The sequence below is a fragment of the Carassius gibelio genome, chromosome B3 (genome assembly GCF_023724105.1).
Source record: "Carassius gibelio isolate Cgi1373 ecotype wild population from Czech Republic chromosome B3, carGib1.2-hapl.c, whole genome shotgun sequence".
NCBI classification, from domain to species: Eukaryota; Metazoa; Chordata; class Actinopteri; order Cypriniformes; family Cyprinidae; genus Carassius; species Carassius gibelio.
In genome coordinates this window covers 4,535,978-4,555,756 of record NC_068398.1, presented here as the reverse complement: position 1 = coordinate 4,555,756, position 19,779 = coordinate 4,535,978, and the positions used below count along the sequence as shown (strand labels likewise).

General features: G+C 35.8%; 1 protein-coding gene across 1 annotated transcript; it reads left to right on the top strand.

Annotated features, from left to right (window-relative positions):
- Window positions 1–5,037: 5,037 nt before the first annotated feature.
- LOC127952609 (gastrula zinc finger protein XlCGF17.1) lies at window positions 5,038–19,352 on the top strand. Its single transcript, XM_052551257.1, has 2 exons — window positions 5,038–5,453; window positions 17,986–19,352. Exon 2 carries the CDS (start codon window positions 18,092–18,094, stop codon window positions 18,872–18,874), a length of 783 nt encoding a protein of 260 aa, XP_052407217.1. The 5' UTR covers window positions 5,038–5,453; window positions 17,986–18,091; the 3' UTR covers window positions 18,875–19,352.
- The last annotated feature ends 427 nt before the right edge of the window (window positions 19,353–19,779 follow it).

Below are 19,779 nucleotides of genomic sequence, written 5' to 3'. Positions count from 1 at the left end.
TCTCAATTCTCAATTGTCTCAATTCAGTTCTCAACTGAAGCTGTTTAAGTCAGTTTTGTGTTCTGTGCATGACTCAAATTCATATAAGCGTTTGAATATTATTGTTCATACAGACAGTAGGCCTATTCGAGATGCTACTGTACAGTATCCAAGCTAACATAAGACCAGCGCACCCCGCCCATGGTTCACTGGCGTCATTCTAACGACAGCCGCTGGTTTTCTGAACAAAATTATAAACACAACACTTTTGTTTTTGCCCCTATTTTTCAAGACTTTTTCTATGAACACAAAAGGCCCATTTCTCTCAAATATTGTTCACAACTCTGTCTAAATCTGTGTTAGTGAGCACTTATTCTTTGCCAAGATAATCCTTTAATATATATATTAACAGTTGCGATGTTGTGTTTTGAAGTTGGTATTAACGGTGCTAGGAAATAATATTTGTTGGTTCAGTGCTGTATGAATAAAACTGAATTGAATTAACTATAAATGCAGATCTGCTTGATATATATCTGATGTAAACTTCATAAACAAGTTTGTGATTATTTTTTATTGATTATCACCAAAAGGGGGCCATTGAAATCCTTTATAAAGTCCTCCCTCTGGAAATGGTCTTCTAAAGGCTAACACAACACATGCTGTTAAGGCCTTCCTGATGTGCCTGCTCAGAATGTCATAGGCCCAGGGGACAACTTACCTGTATGCTGTCAAAATTGTCTTAGACCAGTGGCATCAAAAAATTGTGTGGGGGGTCATATTTTTCACTAAGCCTGCAGCACTGACTTTCCTTAACTGTGACCATGAACTCACATTTCCCATAAATAATGCCTGATTACATATTGTTAGCTAACGTGTATATCTGTAAGCTAACATGCCTCTCACCAAGACACCTGCCCATTTGTCTCGTTTGACCATTGTTCTGTCTAATCCTGGCCTGTACCTTCTCTCTTGGCCACATAGCAGCCTCATAATTGTATCTGTAGTTTGCCATGAGTGTAAATTAAACATTTAAAATTTACTCAGTGTCTGAACGGTCATTATGATCCATTGTTTTCCTATGGACCGCACTCCCTCTTGTTGCGTCACTTCTAGTTTTGGCAGTCACGGTGATCTCTAACCTGAAATATGCAATTTAAGACCAGGTTTTATTTGCTTATTGGCGCAGTCTATTTCAGTTGGCTCGAAACCGCTATGCACAAACAATGCATCTGTTTTTAGACCAGCATGACAAATGAGCACAAATGCTATTTTAACAACATGGCACAGAGCCCTGACGTAAACCCAATTGAGCATCTCTGGAGATACCTGAAAATGGCTGTCCACCAACGTTTACCAGCCAACCTGACAGAACTGGAGAGGATCCCCAAATCCAGGTGTGAAAAATGTGTTGCATCGTTCCCAAAAAGACTCATGGCTGTATTAGATCAAAATGGTGCTTCTACTAAATACTGAGAAAAGGGTCTGAATACTTAGGACCATGTGATTTTTCAAATTTTTTTTTTAATAAATGTGAAAAAATGTCAACAATTGTGTTTTTCTGTCAATATGGGGTACTGTGTGTAAATTAATGAGGAAAAAAAATTAACAAATGATTTTAGCAAATAGCTGCAATATAACAGAGTGAAAAATTTAAGGGGATCTGAATACTTTCCGAAATCTTAAATCTCTATGGTAAACGTTCAGGGGGAGGGTTGAGCCCATTGATCATCGGCAGATGTTAAAAAGAAAACCAATTTTCATTCAAACAAATCAATGTAAACTACACATTCAAGTTAACGTAATCTTTGTGGAGTCTTGATAATCACTGTTATTTTAGAGCAGTTGAGATCTCTAATAGTTTTTGGTATTGCAATATTAGGGATGAGGATGGATACCAATTCTGGGAACCAAAAATTGTTAGCTAAGCATTTTGGGCTCGGTAGAAAGTTACTAATGCTTGTAATTCTACTGCCATTTTTATGGGTACTTTTCTCTTTTTCTGTTTCATCTTTTTATCCACTCCATGTCTGAGCTTTTGTATCTTACCTACATACATTTGAATGTAAACCCATTTTTAATTATTAAATTTTTTTCATTTTATACTTTTGCATTTAACAGACACTTTTATCCAAAGTGGTTTACAAGTGCTGTAACCTCTGTAACTATAACTGATAGCTAATTCATTAACTATGATTATTGCTAATTCATCAAAACTGGCTTATGGCATCAAACTACCCAAAATCAAAATCATCGTGCATGGCATTATTATGTTGGCTTGGCAACAAGCCAACATACTGTTATGCTATTTAAACAACTTCTTTTTCTTCTTATTATTTTTCTGACAGAAATTCTGAACGCTACTCCTCCTAGGGCTTTAAAGCCACAAGCCCCAAACTCGGCAGAAACCTGCGGGATAGAGCGGTGGTGTGTGCTATATCTTTTCAGACTGATCAGACTTAAAGTTTTTTTTTTATTAATTTTTAAATGTCAAAATACATTACCCATAGACTTACATTATCTGAGAAAAATTGCGCCCCTAGTTGCAATAACCGAGATTAAAGGGAGGAGTCGGGTTTCGTTTCACTTTTTTCCCTCAAACTGACAAGCTAAACCAACATATCTGATTATTACAGGGGTCAGGGCTCATTAATAATTTATTTCTGGGCAGAGAGCAGTCAGAAAGATGAGAGAAGAATCACTGCTGCTCAGCTCAGTCTGTCTCCACGGAGCTCACAACGAGCGAATTCATTCTAATTTAAGACCTTTTAAAACGGCGATTGCACGCAATCCACACGTTAGAACACACCAAGAGCTAAATTCAGATGTTTCTGAACTGTTTAAAGTAATAACATGATATATTCGCGGCAGCCAAATGTCCGCGAGCTGGCGATGTATTTCTCTGAACACTTGAAGTCCACAGAGAATTTACAGCCTTTCGCATTAAAACACTGCAGCGAAACGGCACAAAACAATTAGAATAATATATTATATGGTTTTAAAGTAGTTTTGGCCACTGTCACGCTGGTCTTAGCTGGTTTCTAACTGAATCATCATGCTGAACGTCACAGATGAGCTCGCGATGTATTTCTCTGAACACTTGAAGTACACATTTACAGCCTTTCACATTAAAACACTGCAGCGAAACGGCACAAAACAATTAGAAGAATATATTACACATATGAAAATGAGTGTTTATATGTGCTTGTGAGATTTCTCTGTCAGGCTTAACGTCGCAGCAATTGCTCAGCGTTGCATAACATGGTAAAGCAGGGAGCTACACTGAGACCAAAAGGGTCGCATGCATCACTGATTATTTTTGTACCTACTTATGTGTTATGCTATGATTTAATATGACCATTTATTAAAACAGAAATGTGTATTTTAAGAATACGTTTTATAACGTGCTCCGAGCATTCAACACATCAAGTTGGCTTCAGCCCCGCGCTGCGGGAAACTGAACTGAGCAGCTGATGGCGCGTGTGCACGAGAGAGAGCCGCGCGTATCGCGGACAGGGACAGCAACACTGAACAGAGCTGTCGTTCAGGACGTTCACTTCCTCCTGGACCTGAACGAACAAATTCAAATCGCAGTTTAAATAAACAGAAAAAAGAGCGAAAAGCAAAAGAGCTCAATTCAGCAGCGCGGTGTTGTTCAGGGAGCAAGCAGAGACGCGTCTCAAAGTCTTCTTGCTTTTGTACCGACAACAAATACATACAAAATATGTCGAAATACCCGTGTTGGAAAGTGTGTTCGAATAAGTATGTGGTTATGTCTTAAGTGAAAGTAAAGATTTGCAAAAAAAAAAATCGGATGTGTATCATCATAATGGATGCGTTTGTCTCTTAAAGGGACCGCGCCTAATTTACTAGCTCTGCTGTCAGAGTCTTTAATGTATGAAAATGAAAGTAAATCACTCACTGCTCTTGACTGAATTACCTTGTAGTACAAGAATTTATCCAAAGTCAATCCAAAAATAAGATAGAATTGTTTTACTAGTGGGTGCAGGCCACTAGTTCATTTATGTAAGTGAGTATGGCAAAATAGTGATCTGTGAAATATTATACCCACTAATTCTTCATACAGTAGGCTACCAGTGAAATTGATTTAAAAAAATAATAATTAAGGACCTGCCCATGTTTTGCTTAAGTGTTTCTTTCTTTAATTGTTAATGCAACCTTTTCACACCACAGACTGAACCAAATTAAGCATTTCTTGCTTGGTAACTGTTCAACAAAGTATTGATAGTTGTGTAAATATTGTCATACTGACAGTCTGAAGTTTTGGTTGATTCCATTACATATCTTTTTATCAAAGTTATCCGAAATTATCAAGATGAATTTGTTCTGAGTTATTTTCATATATTATTACCAGTTTCTAAACTACAGCAAATAAACTGTGATTATGTGAGAAATGTTGAAGGTGTCTGAATACATTTTGGTTTGATTGTGTATTTTATCTTACAGTGAAGACTATGCAGTGCTATTTTACATTAACAAAAACAAACTTAAAAAAAGTAAACATTATGTAAATAGCACAAATAAATAAATAGAATGAACATACAGTACAAATTAAACAATTTTAAACAGTGTGTAACTGCATCATCTATACAAACCATTGTGCTTGGACCCCTTATGATCTCCTTGATTTAAAATGCATTGTTTCAGTAATCTTGTGTGTCGTTGCCCACAACGCAACGGTGGCAGGACTGTGAAATACATACACGAGAAAAATAGGCATGACTTATTTCACATCCAGCTAGACAACCCTGTCATAGCTGTTATCATAGCCCAGGCTTTTTATTAAAAAAAGAAAACAGCAAGGGAGCATGGAAAAAGACTGTTGCAGGTGTATTTTTTATGGCATTATTATGTGTATTAATTTTGCAGCGGGGCAACTCAATGTTGGGCACACAAATACTTTGGCTCTTTTGCTCCATGGCCAAGATGGCCAAGCCAACATCAAAGTTAGTTCACTAACTTTTAATTCTAGTTTAAAATAAACTCGTATTATTTTCCCTTTCGAAGCTTCAGACTCCAGTCCAGCGGGTGGCGCTAAAACGTTTGTTTGCCAAACTCCTTAAACCGGAGAGGAAGAAGATCATATTCAGCGTGCTCCTCTCTGTTGTTTTGACTTGATGCAAGCTGTTAGAAAAGTTGTTTCTGTAAATCGACAAATACAGTTTTTGAATCAGGTCAATGATATTCTCATCCTCAAAGTCGTGACTAGGGTTTTAAGCAAGCAGGGATATCATCTGAAATGAGATCTGCTGCTGTGAAGATGTTTGTTAAAGAAGAGAGTGAAGAGAACTCGAGAGAACCAGAAACCTGTACAATAAAACACGAGGAAACCGAAACCTGGAGAATTAAACACAATGAGCCAGAAACCTGGAGAATAAAACACGAGGAACCTGAAATCTACAGAGTAAAACAAGAAGAACCAGAAAGATGGAGAATAAAACACGAGCATCAAGGAGGTTTGTGGTAAATTAGGTTTCAGTCTCTTAAAAAAAACCTTATTTTCTAAAGTCTATGCCTAATGGGTAACATTGCTTGGAAAACCAAAACGGCAGGACTAGTACTGGTTTTAACGGGTCATGAGACGTTGCTCAAAATAGGGCTGTGCAGTGAATCGCATGCGATTGTGATGCGCATAGTCAGTAAAGCCGATGTCGTGCCGAAAACTGTATGTCGTCTGTTTTCACTTTATATACAAGTGTAAATCTGTATTTTATGGTGTTTATTGAACATTTAGATGCATGTCAATAGGTAACACGGTATAATGTCAAATATAATCCTCGAATGCAATAAAGTAATTTAGCTCATGCAATGGAACATGACGTCAGCAACGCAATGCATTCTGGGACTTTAGGACACGGACGCTGCTGTATGTATTGGATTGATAATAGACTGTTTTGTTTGCTCTCTACAGCTAAAAAATAAGTTACAATGGTAAAACTTTGTTGTGTAATTAACTGCCATACTCATACTCATGACCGGCATGGAAAAATAATTTGAATGGAGTGCGATTTTTCAGCTTTCCCGCTGGAAAACCGCACCTTGATCTCAGGTCTCCGAGTAAACAAAGCGGTGTCACATAGCTTGGTTAGCAGCAGTAAGAAGGAAAAGAAGGATTGTCCCTTTGGTCTGATATATACACGCGTATGTATGTGCATTTATATATATAAAAATATACAGAAATGTACGTTATATAAACAACTATTTTGTGGATGTGATTAATTGATTTGACAGACTTACATTAAATGTTACCTGTGCATGAACCACATCTCCTGCATTATCAGTGTTATGCATATTGCACCTGTTACAGTAATAAACGGCAAAATTGATCAATTCTGTATCTCTTTATTTGTGCAAAATAACACACTGAGGTTAATTTGTACAGTTTACAATAACGCATATTAAAAGTAAAGGGGTCGTGTAACTCGCTCGTTGACGCAGAAAATTTGTAGGTTCTGCACCCATCCATTTGTAAATTGCAGGTGAGACTCGAGAGATTTATCATTTTTAAACTGATCAGAGGTGTACGCTCTGACACTACAAACAAGGTTAGAAAACATATTGGGGAAGGTTACGAGCGGCAGCTCTTTAAGATCATCCGACCACTCTTTGTGTTCGTGCAGATTGAGTTCGTTGATTGTCTTGATTTTTTTCTAAATACCGCATCTTTGCTTCCTTGTTGAGTTTTTCTTTATATGTAATCTTACACTTGATCTGTATGTCATGTCACTTTCACTTTCACTTTTACTGATAAGCGTGTCCTCAAAAATGGCCGCGACTACCCAGAACGCAATGCGCAGTGACGTAGTTTCCCAAGCTCTATACTTTTTTACCCTTGTAGCCATTCCACTGATCTATAATAGAGAACATGTCTAGATCAGTGAGAAATACTCATAAAGTTTTGATGCTGCTCAATCTGAAAACATGTGATAGAGATTTACTACTAATCGGGGACCAGCTTTACTGACAAGATGCGCGTGACAATCGCATGCTAGTAATTAGACAGCCCTAGCTTAAAATAACATTGTTGTGCATTTGGTGTAATGTGTTTGAGATTTAAGGTAAAAAAAAATTACATTTCCACACAATGTACATTATTGTTGCTCCTCTATGCCCTGCTTTTCTAAAATGCATTGATATTTATAGTGATCGACCGATATTGATTTTTTATAACCGATACCGATACCGATTATTTGTATGTTTATGTACCCGATAACCGATATGCAGAACCGATATTTATTTACTGTTATACTTCTGTTTCTGACAATTATTACAAAACAAATGAGCTGAACAAACCATTTTATTTATAACAATCACTCCCTCCTTGCATACAAAAAAACAAAGCATTATATTTATACACAAATAAATAGAGGGGTCTGAGTCCAAAAAATTTAAGCGCACTGTTACTAAGTGTCTTTGTTTTAAAATAAAAGCTTTGATGAGGTAAAAAAATAAAAACAGGTAAAAAAAATAAAGCACAAAAATTATTCTAAAATATTGGTGGGGGCGGGAGGGCTATTTAGTAGTGTAACTTAATACTCCCAGTTAAGCAGAACTAGGTTTTAGTGTAGAAAACAGAGTCTTTCAGCATTCTGCCCAGTAAGCCTGCTTCCTTCAAAAATTTTATGCAGTGGCCGTGCTTGAGGCTTCCTGATCATCAACCCAGTCAGGTGCTGAGCAATATGAACGAACTTCTTTCCCGAGACTATATAAAGTTAAACAGCACTTATCAGTTGGCATTTTATGATCTAGATTCAATCTAACGTTAGATCATGAAATGCCAACTGACAAAGTGCTGTTTGACTATAACCCAGCCGGCACATGACCGACCTTCAACGTTGAAATATGGTTGAAATAAGGTCAGTTGTGGTTTCAACGTTGAAACAACGTTGATTCAACGTTTAAAGCTGAATGGTTGAAAAACATCCAGCACATGACCAACTTTCAATGTTGAAATATGGTTGAAATAAGGTCAGTTGTGGTTTCAACGTTGAAACAACGTTGATTCAACGTTTAAAGCTGAATGGTTGAAAAACATCCAGCACATGACCAACTTTCAACATTGAAATATGGTTGAAATAAGGTCAGTTGTTTTAATGAAACAACGTTAAAAATGTTTAATGCTAAATGGTAGAAAAAGGTTAACAAGCTTTTAAATTATTTATATTAAATTATTTAAATTAATTATTATTTTAATAGCATTTAAAAATATTTTAGTCATGATACCTATTCTAAAATGTTAAATATTATCATCATTAACAACAATAAAACTATACATTTCGCTGCTTTATCACACTGAAACAACTCCCATTGGTAGTTTTATTTTATTACTTCTATCATGATTGGTTAATCTGGCTGTCATTCAGGAAACTGGACAATGAATCGGTTCGCGCTTTTCTACATTTAAAAATATGACCGTTATTGTCGTCTTTCTGTGAGTGAGGCGGCTAACTGTGAGCTGCTGCTCGTTATAACTGACTGCTCGGTCGGTCCCGAATTATTTCATATTTGCCTGTATATTTTTTATTTATTTCGAGCGAATTTGAGTCGTGACATGTCAATGGAGAACAAAAACTGTGAACACAAGAAGGGTCAGGTGTTCTGCGAGGTCCTGAAAACATCCTGTCAAAATGAGGTAAGAAAATCGCTAACTTTATCTTTATTATCTTTTGAAAATAGTAAAGTATTACCAGAGTTTACAAATGGGTAGTTTAAAGGACATGTAACCTGCAGATAAATAAATACCCGTGTGTCTATTTTTGCATTGCTTTATCACAGCTGATCAAGTTAGATGCTCACCTAATGTGTTGCTGGTGAGTTATGTGTTAATGTCTGTCTTTTAGAGATTTTCCCATATTTTCCTGATATGAATCCCATGCATTAGGTGTGTTATATATGTTTGTATTCTTATATTAGTTTCAAAGTGTTTTCTGCAACATATAAGTGCAAATGTCGGTATTTAAATAATATAATTTAAATGAATTAATGAAAATGAAAAAAAAAAAAGGATTGTTTAAAGCCATGGTTCTCAAAGTGTCAGGCCCCCTCTAGTTGTTATGCAGGTGAATCACTAAATTAAACTAATTAATGTTAATATATTTTAACTTAATCTTTGAGTAAGTTTTTTTTTTTTTTTGCACATTTAAGTATGTTACAGTTAAAGTACAGTACAGTTTTGTAACTTTTGTTACATAATTACATTTAAAATTACATTTAAATTTAAACTTTTTTTTTTCATTTACCTGTGTATGTAAGCACAGTTGTAGTGTTAATGTTCAAACTGTATTTACCATGGTAAAGTGTCTGACAACAATTAATATTCTTATTAGAATAAAACTGCCTCATTTTTTTAACTGTAGAGCTGTAGCTGAATAGTTTGGCCTACTACGCTGCTGAAATGTAATGTTGGTCATTATGGTGCAACTTAATATTTAATAACAAATATTTTCTGAAGTGGTACTTGGTATAAAAAGTTTGAGAACCAGTGGTTTAAAGAAATGGTATAATATGAAATCCTGCTTTTTAAGAACTTTTCAGTAAACCATTTCTTCTTTCCCCTTGTAGAGTCATCGAGGATCCAGCTTGTTCTTGAAACATTGGTAAGAAATTGTTCTTCTGCTACATTGCACTGTCACTTCTGCTAGAGATGCTTTGACCTTTTGTGATAGGTTTTGGTTGTGCTTAGTTTAATAAAAATGTACTGAATTTGATTTGACTTATTTTACTACACTGTATTGCTAGTGTTCTGATTAAAACAGTGTAACTGGGGGCTCTGAAAACACTGCTTGTGAATAATTTGTTAATATTGTACATTTTCATCTGAATACATTAAATAAGTGTTTAATGAATAGTGTTGTCCACTTTGTTTCCAACCTCACTGTTACTGAACTGTAAAGTGAAAATATTGTGTGATTTATTTTGCATTCAGTTTTCAGTTAAATATATTTCACAATATCAAAGTTATTGTCAAACATTGTGAACATACCTAAACTCACTGGTTAAATCTTATGTTCCCTCCAGAAGTTTGCGCTCTGCAAGTGAACGACGCCTTGTGGTGCCATCCCAAAGAGGTTCAAAATCACTCTCTCGGACCTTTTCCTGGACTGTGCCCAGCTGGTGGAATGACCTCCCAATCTCAATCCGAACTGAGTGTTTACTCATTTTCAAGAAACATCTTAAGACTCATCTTTTTCACCAGAACTTAACCAACTAATGCTAGCACTTTTCCTTCTGTTCTTGTCTTTTTTATATATATATATAAAAAAAAAAAAACCTGGCTATGCGTTCTGTACTAGACTAACTGAGACTTGTCATGGCACTTGTATACTGTTGTTGTTCGCTTGTACACCTGACTGCTTCTGTTGTTCTTATTTGTAAGTTGCTTTGGATAAAATCGTCTGTTAAATGATTAAATGTAAATGTTTATACAGGACGGTACAGAAAGTGCACAAGTGGGAGAGAGTGGAGGGGACGGCGTCAGAATGGACCTAGCGCTGGGACACTTTCAAGGATCACCCGAAGCACAACCACACTGTATACACTAAGGCTGCTGGTTCTAACATTTTAGAGTGCCCTGCGGTAGAAATCTCATTCTGCATTCCCCACAGTAAAGAAGAAACAGTCCGGGGGGGTTCCCATTAGAAATCAACTGGTGGAAGGTTCCCTTCTCGAACTGTTCAACACATTTTCACTGCACAAATGTACACAACTCTTGTAATGAGACACCCCAGACAGCAAGCCAACATTGAATAAACATTGTTTTTCCATCTGAATCATCATTATGGTTGATATTGAAATTTCAATGCAAAATAAATGTTGAATCAACATTATCATATCGATTAAAACCTGATGTTATTAATGTTGATGGCAACAATATTGGAACAACATTGATCCATAGTTATCTTTATGATTGATTAAGCATTGATATTTGGTTACCGGGTGATCCCTGAATGTGTTGAAAAGTAATTGATTTATAGTGGACAGAGAAATGATGCTGTTGTTGAAAAGTCATCGAAATATAGTTGACCGGGAAATATGATAGAAAATGCATCGAAATATAGTTGACCAGGAAATATGATTGAAAATGCATCGAAATATAGTTGACCGGGAAATATGATTGAAAATCCATCGATTTTTGGTTGACCGGGAGATCAACGGGTGGTATACCCAACGTACTGCACCGGACACAGCTCATTTCTGGACCCTTGGCACAAGTGTACAGGTAAGCTTGCTTAATGTTCGATATGAACCCAGACAGCACAGGCACGCGGTGTGTTTTTATACAGTCTGTGGGCAGCTGAAGAGACTGGCTCATTTTCAAATAATGTTACCGTTAACTTGTTTAGACAACGGTCACGGTAAATTAATATTAAAGCCTTGAGTTTCCAGCAGTTTCTCGGAGGGAAAATGTAAAAGCGGTTTATTAAAGAGAAGTCCTGACTGCTTTTTCGTCGTGTTTTTCACTCTTTTACAGACTGCCAGAAAGAATCCGTCTCTATAGTGAGTGATTATTGAATGAGGCTGTACATTATAAATGTAATGTTTTAACTCGAGATGTTTGTTTGTGTGAATGCTGTGTGTGCGGTGAGTTCTGCGCGAGCGGGGAGCAGAGTTGCCATGGAAACGGCGGGGCGTCAACAAAAAAACCGTTACTGGCAAGCAGTAATCTCCGTCTCTTGCTGCGGTTTACGCTGTTTTAGGTAAGTTTAGTCGCTAAAATCACACAAATATGATATACAAATGTTTCTGACAAGTTTCTTACTTGTTATTGACATGTTTCAATTAAATTTATTTTATAGAAATGGTTTAATGTCTTCGAAAAAGTCCTTTAGCGTCTTAGCAGTTTTCAGGTAACCTTAGGCTAATTTTGAGCTCTTGTTGATGAAACTCTGGGCTTTTCATCAAATCTTCGTGTGTGTATGAGATATTTTGATGGCTCTGAATGTTTTGCTGTTGATTTGTCAGTGTATTTTTTTTGGAAAAGGCTGATTTACTGAATCGATGACGTCACTTACACTGAGAGTGTAACGTTAATCGGCTGAAAACAAGTTCACATGAGTGTTTATATTTCATGATAAACAGATATTAATACAAATTGTTCTGTGATTTCAGGAGGACAGAAATAAACTATACAGAACAAAGTGAAACTCCAAGATTTTTGAAAAGAAAATTGGTGAAATATATTCTGAAAAAGGCATATTAATGTATTTCATGAGCTTCTTCAGTAAATCTGTATTTCTAAGTCAGTATCTCCCTTCAGAAATGTGGCTGAAGGGAGATACTGACTTAGAAATACAGGTGAACTCATGAAAATAAGCTCATGAAATACTCATGAAAGAAGCTCATGAAATACATTAATATGCCTTTTTCAGAATATATTTCACCAATTTTAAGGAGTCCCTGACATCAAAACGTAAGTCACACTCAACCTAAAATTAAAAATATAGATTCTGTTATTTTAAGATTATATTATTAGTAGTAGAATTTGTATATTACATATGTTATTATTGTTGTTATATATATTATTCTGTCTTTTATCTGCATTTTACCTCTGCTTTATCTTGTTTCCTTCTAATGAACCTGGAACTGCAGAGTAAATATTGTTGACTCTGTGTCAGATGGCTTGTTTTGTTCCTGGACTCTTCAGTGATGATGAGCAGAGTCTGAGTGAACCTGCTGTCAGACAGTGAGTACCCTGAGTACCCTGGGGTTTCAGTCAGGGCCTTCAGTAAATGAATGCAACGGTTTTTGTCTATGAGTATTTTGTCAAAACATCTGTTGTCTATGGTAACTCTAATCTACATTAACTATTTAATTAGTATCCAGTTATTTATATTAAATTTGTGGTGTTAACAACTACTTCTGAACCAATAAAATAATAAAAAAACATTTTTGAGTCAATTGGCCTCATACATTTTCCTTATGAAAGAGGTCACTGCAAGCTAATCCTTTTTGCCTCCTTTTAATTCGAATACACCCATGAACAACCAGTTTTGAAAAGTGCTTTGAATATAGGGGAAATATGATCTAGCCTACAACACGAGAACTTATTGCCTTATCCGATCATTGAAAAATCATAGGCCTAGGCTACTGAATTTGTTCAAATATATGTTCTGTTTAACTTAAATGCTAAATTTGTTTTGCATTGTGATTTCATCTTCTGTTTTAGATGCTCTTACTCAGCAGATGGGGACAGCTACCATCACCCAATTTTCACCCAAAAGTGGCTGCGCTATGCGCCAGACCGGGCAGGAGGGACTGGACGACAACTTATGCAGGCATCAGATGACAATGAAGTGTAAATAAAGAGTAGAGGCTAATAAACAGGAATTTGATTTTAAATAGTGTGGTGTGTTCTGTGTTTTATACAAGATTTTAAATGTTCTATTAATTTTTAACATCCTGGCTGTAGATAAAGCAGGCTATTTAATTTATGGCATTACATTTAAAATTAACATTTAAAAGTGATTGAAATTCCATTGAAATCACGTTGATCCTTAGTTCAGTTGAAATTTCAACATTGTTTCAATATTCCTGATAATTGAAATACCATTGAAATTCCGTTGATCTATGGACAGAATTTCAACATTGTTTCAATATTAAATCAGGGTGCAAAATGATGTTGGATCAACATCAGAGTTCGATGTTGATTCAATGACTTAATGTTGACAACGGGATGTTGATTCAACATAGTTTCAATGACTGTTTGCTATCTGGGACATTACTAAAACATGTTTTTGACAGAAACTGTAGGTTTCCACCAAAATAAAAGATCCACTGGTTTCAGTCATAAAGGTACAAGGGTTTGTCTTGTAAGTGCTGCAAAAAATATGCATTTATGTGCCAAATTATTTAACAAAAACCTTTAAATATTATTGTATTTGGATTGTTCTACTACCTGTTTTTAGCATTACCTCCATGCATACTCTGCATAATAAAGTGTGGGATTATTTTCATCTGTTTCCAAAATTTAACTGCTGTTTGACAATTTTGAGCATGTGGTAGTTTATTGAAGTTGTTTGTAAAGCCATTGCTGCCAGTCATTAGATTTTTAGCCTTGCATGTACATTGTTGATCTAAATGCCAACTAGGATCTAGGTGTATTTACACACGGTGCAAGGTATGACGGGGAAACAACGTCGTGTTATCAACGCTGATTAACTTTTCAAAATCAACACCTCATTCAGCTTTCATCCCAGGGCTGCAGCACGACCCTAATTCACCCGTAATGCAGGTAAGACGGTGAAACAGCGTCGCGATTTCAACGGTGAATCCACGTCGTGATTTCAACGTTGATCCAATTTGCAAAATCGAAAGGTTTTTCAACGTTGATTCAACCATGGTACCTGACGTTGTTTCAACGTTGAATCAACGTTGAAATGCCGGCTGGGTAACTTAATCAACCGCGATCGCGTATGGAGATAATAAATAATTAATTTCCACAAAGCGGTAGGCTATATTTATATGTGTATTAGCGAAATAATTGTTATGTAGTAAATGATAATATAATCTAGGGTGTTTAAACAAGACAATCTTGTCAAAAGTTTCATTCAGTGGCCGTGCTTAAGCCTCCAGATCATCCGTCAGTTGCTAAGCAATATGAACAAACTTTCTCTTCTAGACTAATGGTGAGCAAATACAACAGATAGAGAATTAAATTCAACGCTTTTATTTTCAACATGCACTCATTCATATCTGTTTTATTTAATTCATGTAAAGATACGTCTTTATTGGGGCAGGACATGATGAATTACACTACGTGACTCAATGAGTTCGTCTCAATTGTTTAGAAACAAGCTGCATAAATTAACTATATCAGGAATTTATGTCTCAGATCTCATTTGTGCATGTCTGTTATGTTAAATAAAGTTGATTAATTAAAGCAAACCAAGTAGAACATATATTTACCTATGCACTGAGTTGTTGTTGACTGATCTCCTCAGACGCCCGGGGTGCAATGGCAGAAATCTCAAAACGGCCACAAGATGGCGCCGTAAATCGGCGAATCCGATATTACAAAACCGATACCCGATTATGGAAAAATGCTTAAATATCGGGAAAAATATCGGTAAACAGATACATCGGTCGATCACTAGATATTTACAAAGCTTATCTTTCTGAAAAGTGAGGAGTATGCTGATTGGCCTGTTATCTACTGCGTTGTGATTGGCTGAATACCTCAATCCTATGATGGAAATGTTACCCCCCTTAACATAAGTGTGATGCCATGTCCCGGCACCATCAGACAAAACCAATAAAATCCATTACAAAGGAGGCATTTGTTGCATCCAGTTGGGACATAATTACGGATAATAATGACTTGTACTGCGCAGCGTGAACATAAACCCGGAGAAACGCCAAACAACAAACGCTACTACACTGCTCAAAATGGTGCAGTCCTCTTTTAGAAGGCCAAAGAAAGTAATTTCGTTTTCTCGCTTTGACGAGATGCACAAGTATCTCAACAAGATGGCGGCAAATGTGGAAATAAAAGTTACGCTGCCTTTCTTTGAACATTTGGGCAGTGATATGCAAATCTTTCCACAAAGTGATGTAGACAAAAGTTGGTTGGATTTGTATCATTGTAGAGTGGCAATACAAATATCCAAACACCATGCTAAAGTGGTTTTTGCATAATATGTGCCATTTAAGTTACCAGCCATTCATAACTTCTACTATACAAATATAATATATACATACATTTAACAACACATTATTACTCCAAACTCACTTCATAACGTCAGTCAAGTGTTTGAAATAAATCCTTCTGCGAGATGATGTGGCTTCGAAGTTCTTACACAGAAAAAGGCACACAACATGCTGAAGTATTCTAGCATTTATTAGGGGTGCTTAGATCAGGATTTTCTTTAGGCCACTCATATGAAGCAGTATCCGCTGATCCGATCACTGATACCTTATTTTTATCATTTAGAATTATTTGTAGTGATGATCCAATCAAGATTTTTAGACATTTATTCAGGGCTTGAATTTCATTTTTTAAAATTCCTCTCTTAGGTGACTTGTGAGAGGATTTTTTTTTTCATTTGAGGGGTGGAGGTGGGCATTTTTTAGACATTATTCAAAAATATATATTTATCTCATCTAAACATTTGATCATGCACTTTATTTTTGTTACACCGCACAAGTCTGATTTTGTGAGCTGTGTGTGTGAGGTTCACACATACTCTGTTTGCAGTGTGTATGTAGTCCTTGTGTGGTACAGAAGCAGTACAAGCTGTGTTTTCACACTGGAGTCTTCTCCTGATCCACGGCTGTTTACTACAAACACAACATTTATCCATTATTTTAATTTTAAATCCAACCATTGTTACTCGTAATGCTTTTTCAACATTGTGATTCATTTTTTACACAGTACAGTAATACAGTCAGTCATCAATTATTCAATGGTTTTTACTTTTGCACTTATTTCTAGATTTATTAAATAAATTAAAAACATTAAAACTACTTTTCTTATGTTATCACAAACAATCTAAATTAAAACTTACCATTGACAGAAACAGTCAGCTCTACTGCCTTTTCTTTTGCATTTAATTATTACAAGCAATCCTGCGGTTCATATAGAACTAAAAACTTTAAGCATAAGCAATAGCTTATGTATAGGCTGTAAAACACAGTATTATAGCACTATAATTATATATGCATTTGTGGTGTAATTACTACATTTTTGTCAATGCATGTTTATATCTACCACAAACAATGTGATGTTACTTTAATTAAGTGTGTTCAGCACATCAAAAAATAGACTCTGTGTAGATGGAACTGATGCTGACGCACTGCCAGACCGCAGCCCTGTGTGCAGTGTGAACGCTTTAACCCATTAACAAGAGCGCAGAAAAAATACACACCACACACGAACTGCAAACAAAGTAATGTGAAGCTGTTATTATTATGTGTGTGCACTGCAAGTGTGCATGAATGCATGGTCTCCAGGAAAGCGCGCGAGTGTTGAATGGTTTAAACACTCCCTAGATTTAAAAAGAAAAAATGCATTTTATAAACTTTAGTGACGACGCGACACTGCTTTGATAGTGCAAGTGACACTTCCAGTGTCAACTGTGCAGCATGCAACTCCCTTATAGTTCAAGCGGTGTGATTTGAAACTATTTGCTTTTTGAGAGAGTGCACTGTGATTCATTCACGCTGTTTGTGAAATTATGTCTAACAGAAACTTGTTCAACTTACGTTATCAGGTATTTAATGAAGAAATATGACTTGTACCTCACCTAAAGGATAATTATTTCACCTGCACCAGACAGATACTGACGGCAGGCGCGTCATCAGCTTGATATGAGATCGGCCTTTTTAGAGACCACCAATTAATCATCCCAAAGCGATTATCGGCCGATTGTGATCAGTTGCCGATCAATCGGATTGCCCCTAATTCTAATTATAAAATTATAAAAATAACTCCGATAAACTGTAGTAATTCTTAACTGAATAAAAACTTGCTTAACCTAAAAACTTAGTTTCATAGCTCTTTTTTTCTATTGCATTTATTTGTGCTGTTGTTTGACATTTTCATTTTATTGCTTATTTTATTACAGACTTGTTTTTTTATGAAAATAAACCTTTTCATTGAAGAAAAGTAGATTTTTGATGTATTGTTTGTATATGCTGTCAATTATAGCTAAAATAAGAAATATCCCAATATATCGCCTTGCTTACAGTATCACAGTGTATTGCAACATATCGTATCGCAACCCTTGTATCGTGATATATTGTATATATATATATATATATATATATATATATATATATATATATATATATATATATTAGTATATTGTATAGGCATCATCACCCAAATTGCATATCAGTTGGGCTCTAATTGTATTACAATAATACTGTAATATTACATTAAGTGCAGTTATTACATTATGAGTTGCTACATGGTTCACTTTTATCTTCACATTTCTCAGATTTTTACAAGTTACAGATTTGCTTTTTAACTTACTTTTATTTGTATTTCAGAGTTGATTAAAAAAAAACAAGGAGAATGAAGAATCAAGTGAAGTTGAGGAGACAAATCATGTCAAACCTGGAGAAAAACCTATGAGTTGCTCTCAAACCAAACAGAATGATCTACAGAAAACTGGAGTCAATAAATCTTTCCCCTGCACTCAGTGTGGAAAGATTTTCATACGCAAATGGTCTTGATGTTCACATTAGAGTTCAAACTGGAGAGAGACCATTCCCATGTGAATATTGTGGAAAGACATTCACACAAATATCACACCTTTATGTACACATGAACATCCACACTAAAGAGAAACTGTACTCATGTGATCAGTGCGGGCAAACGTTTTTGAGGGCTTCAGTCCTAAAGCAGCACCTGAGAGTTCATACAAAGGAGAAGCCATATTCATGTAATTTGTGTGGAAAGAGTTTTTCATGTCTACAACATTTGAAAGTACATCAGAAAGTACATGTTGTTGAAAGAGATTACATATGCTGTGAGTGTGGGAAGACTTTTACTACAGTAAGCTGTTTAAAACGGCACCAGAGGATTCACACTGCAGAAAAACCTTACAAATGTTCACACTGTGACAAGAGATTCAATCAGTCTTCATACCTGAAAACACATGAGAGGATCCACACTGGAGAAAAACCATACAAGTGTTCACACTGTGACAAGAGATTCTGTCAGTCAGCAAATCTGAAAACACACCAGAGGATTCACACTGGAGAAAAACCTTACAAGTGTTTACACTGTGACAAGAGATTCTGCAATTCAGGAGTCCTGAAGACACATAAAAGGATCCACACTGGAGAGAGACCATATCCGTGCACTGCATGTGGGAAGTGTTTCAAAAATGTATCTAATCTAAACAGTCATACAAAAACCAATCACAGCAAGTAGATCATCTTCAGATCCAGCTCTTTCAGGCAGTGGTGGACTGGTCATCTGAGTTGGGTCAGCCCGGCCCTTTGCGTGAATATATAGAGCGAATTATGGAGACAATACAACAAGACTTGCTGTTTGTATTGTATTACTGTTTACGATAACATAACATTTTTAAATGACAGACATTAATTTTTAGGTATACAAACTGAAATTTTTCATTTTTCTAATTTCTTAATGCTATTAAATAGGGCTGCATGATAAATCGAAAATGAAATCGAAATCGCAGTTAGACATGAGCTGTGATTTTCATGCGAATCTTTCTGTGAAGCATGGTTTTGTAATCAGAAGTAAATCTCCATCCAAAGGCTAGAGAACTCCAAATATGCCCCGCAGAAGAAACCCATGAAATGCCAGCGGTACCTGGATAAATGGAAGATTTAACTGCTTTTATTGAATCAATGGGAATAATAAACACGGTACTATGACAATATGATTTATCCCAGTTCCTATTATTACAATTTTTCATTATTAACTTGTCAGTGAACTACGGCTTTGTGTTGTATATGCTGCTCCACCTGAAAGTATAAGTATGTATGTATATATATATATATATATATATATAATTCTCAAACTTACTCTGTCTAGAGCATTGTAAATGTTAAGACTTTTGCTTTCAGGTGCCTTGATTAGGAAAGTAGAATATCCCTTTAACTGTCATCCCATCCTGTATACGGGACACCTACCTTTACTTTACATTTAAATCTAATCTTGACAAACTATATGTCGTTGGAAAGGTCTAAGACTCCCAAATATATATTTTACCAATGTTTTTTTGATAAAAATTACGTAGGAAAAGTAATAGATTAATTTATGACTATAAATAATCTCTATTATGATATAAATCACTCTAATATGCTGAT

Bases quoted from the DNA above. Each gene is read 5' to 3' on its own strand.
- LOC127952609 (XM_052551257.1), top strand. From the start codon at position 18,092: ATGATCTACAGAAAACTGGAGTCAATAAATCTTTCCCCTGCACTCAGT.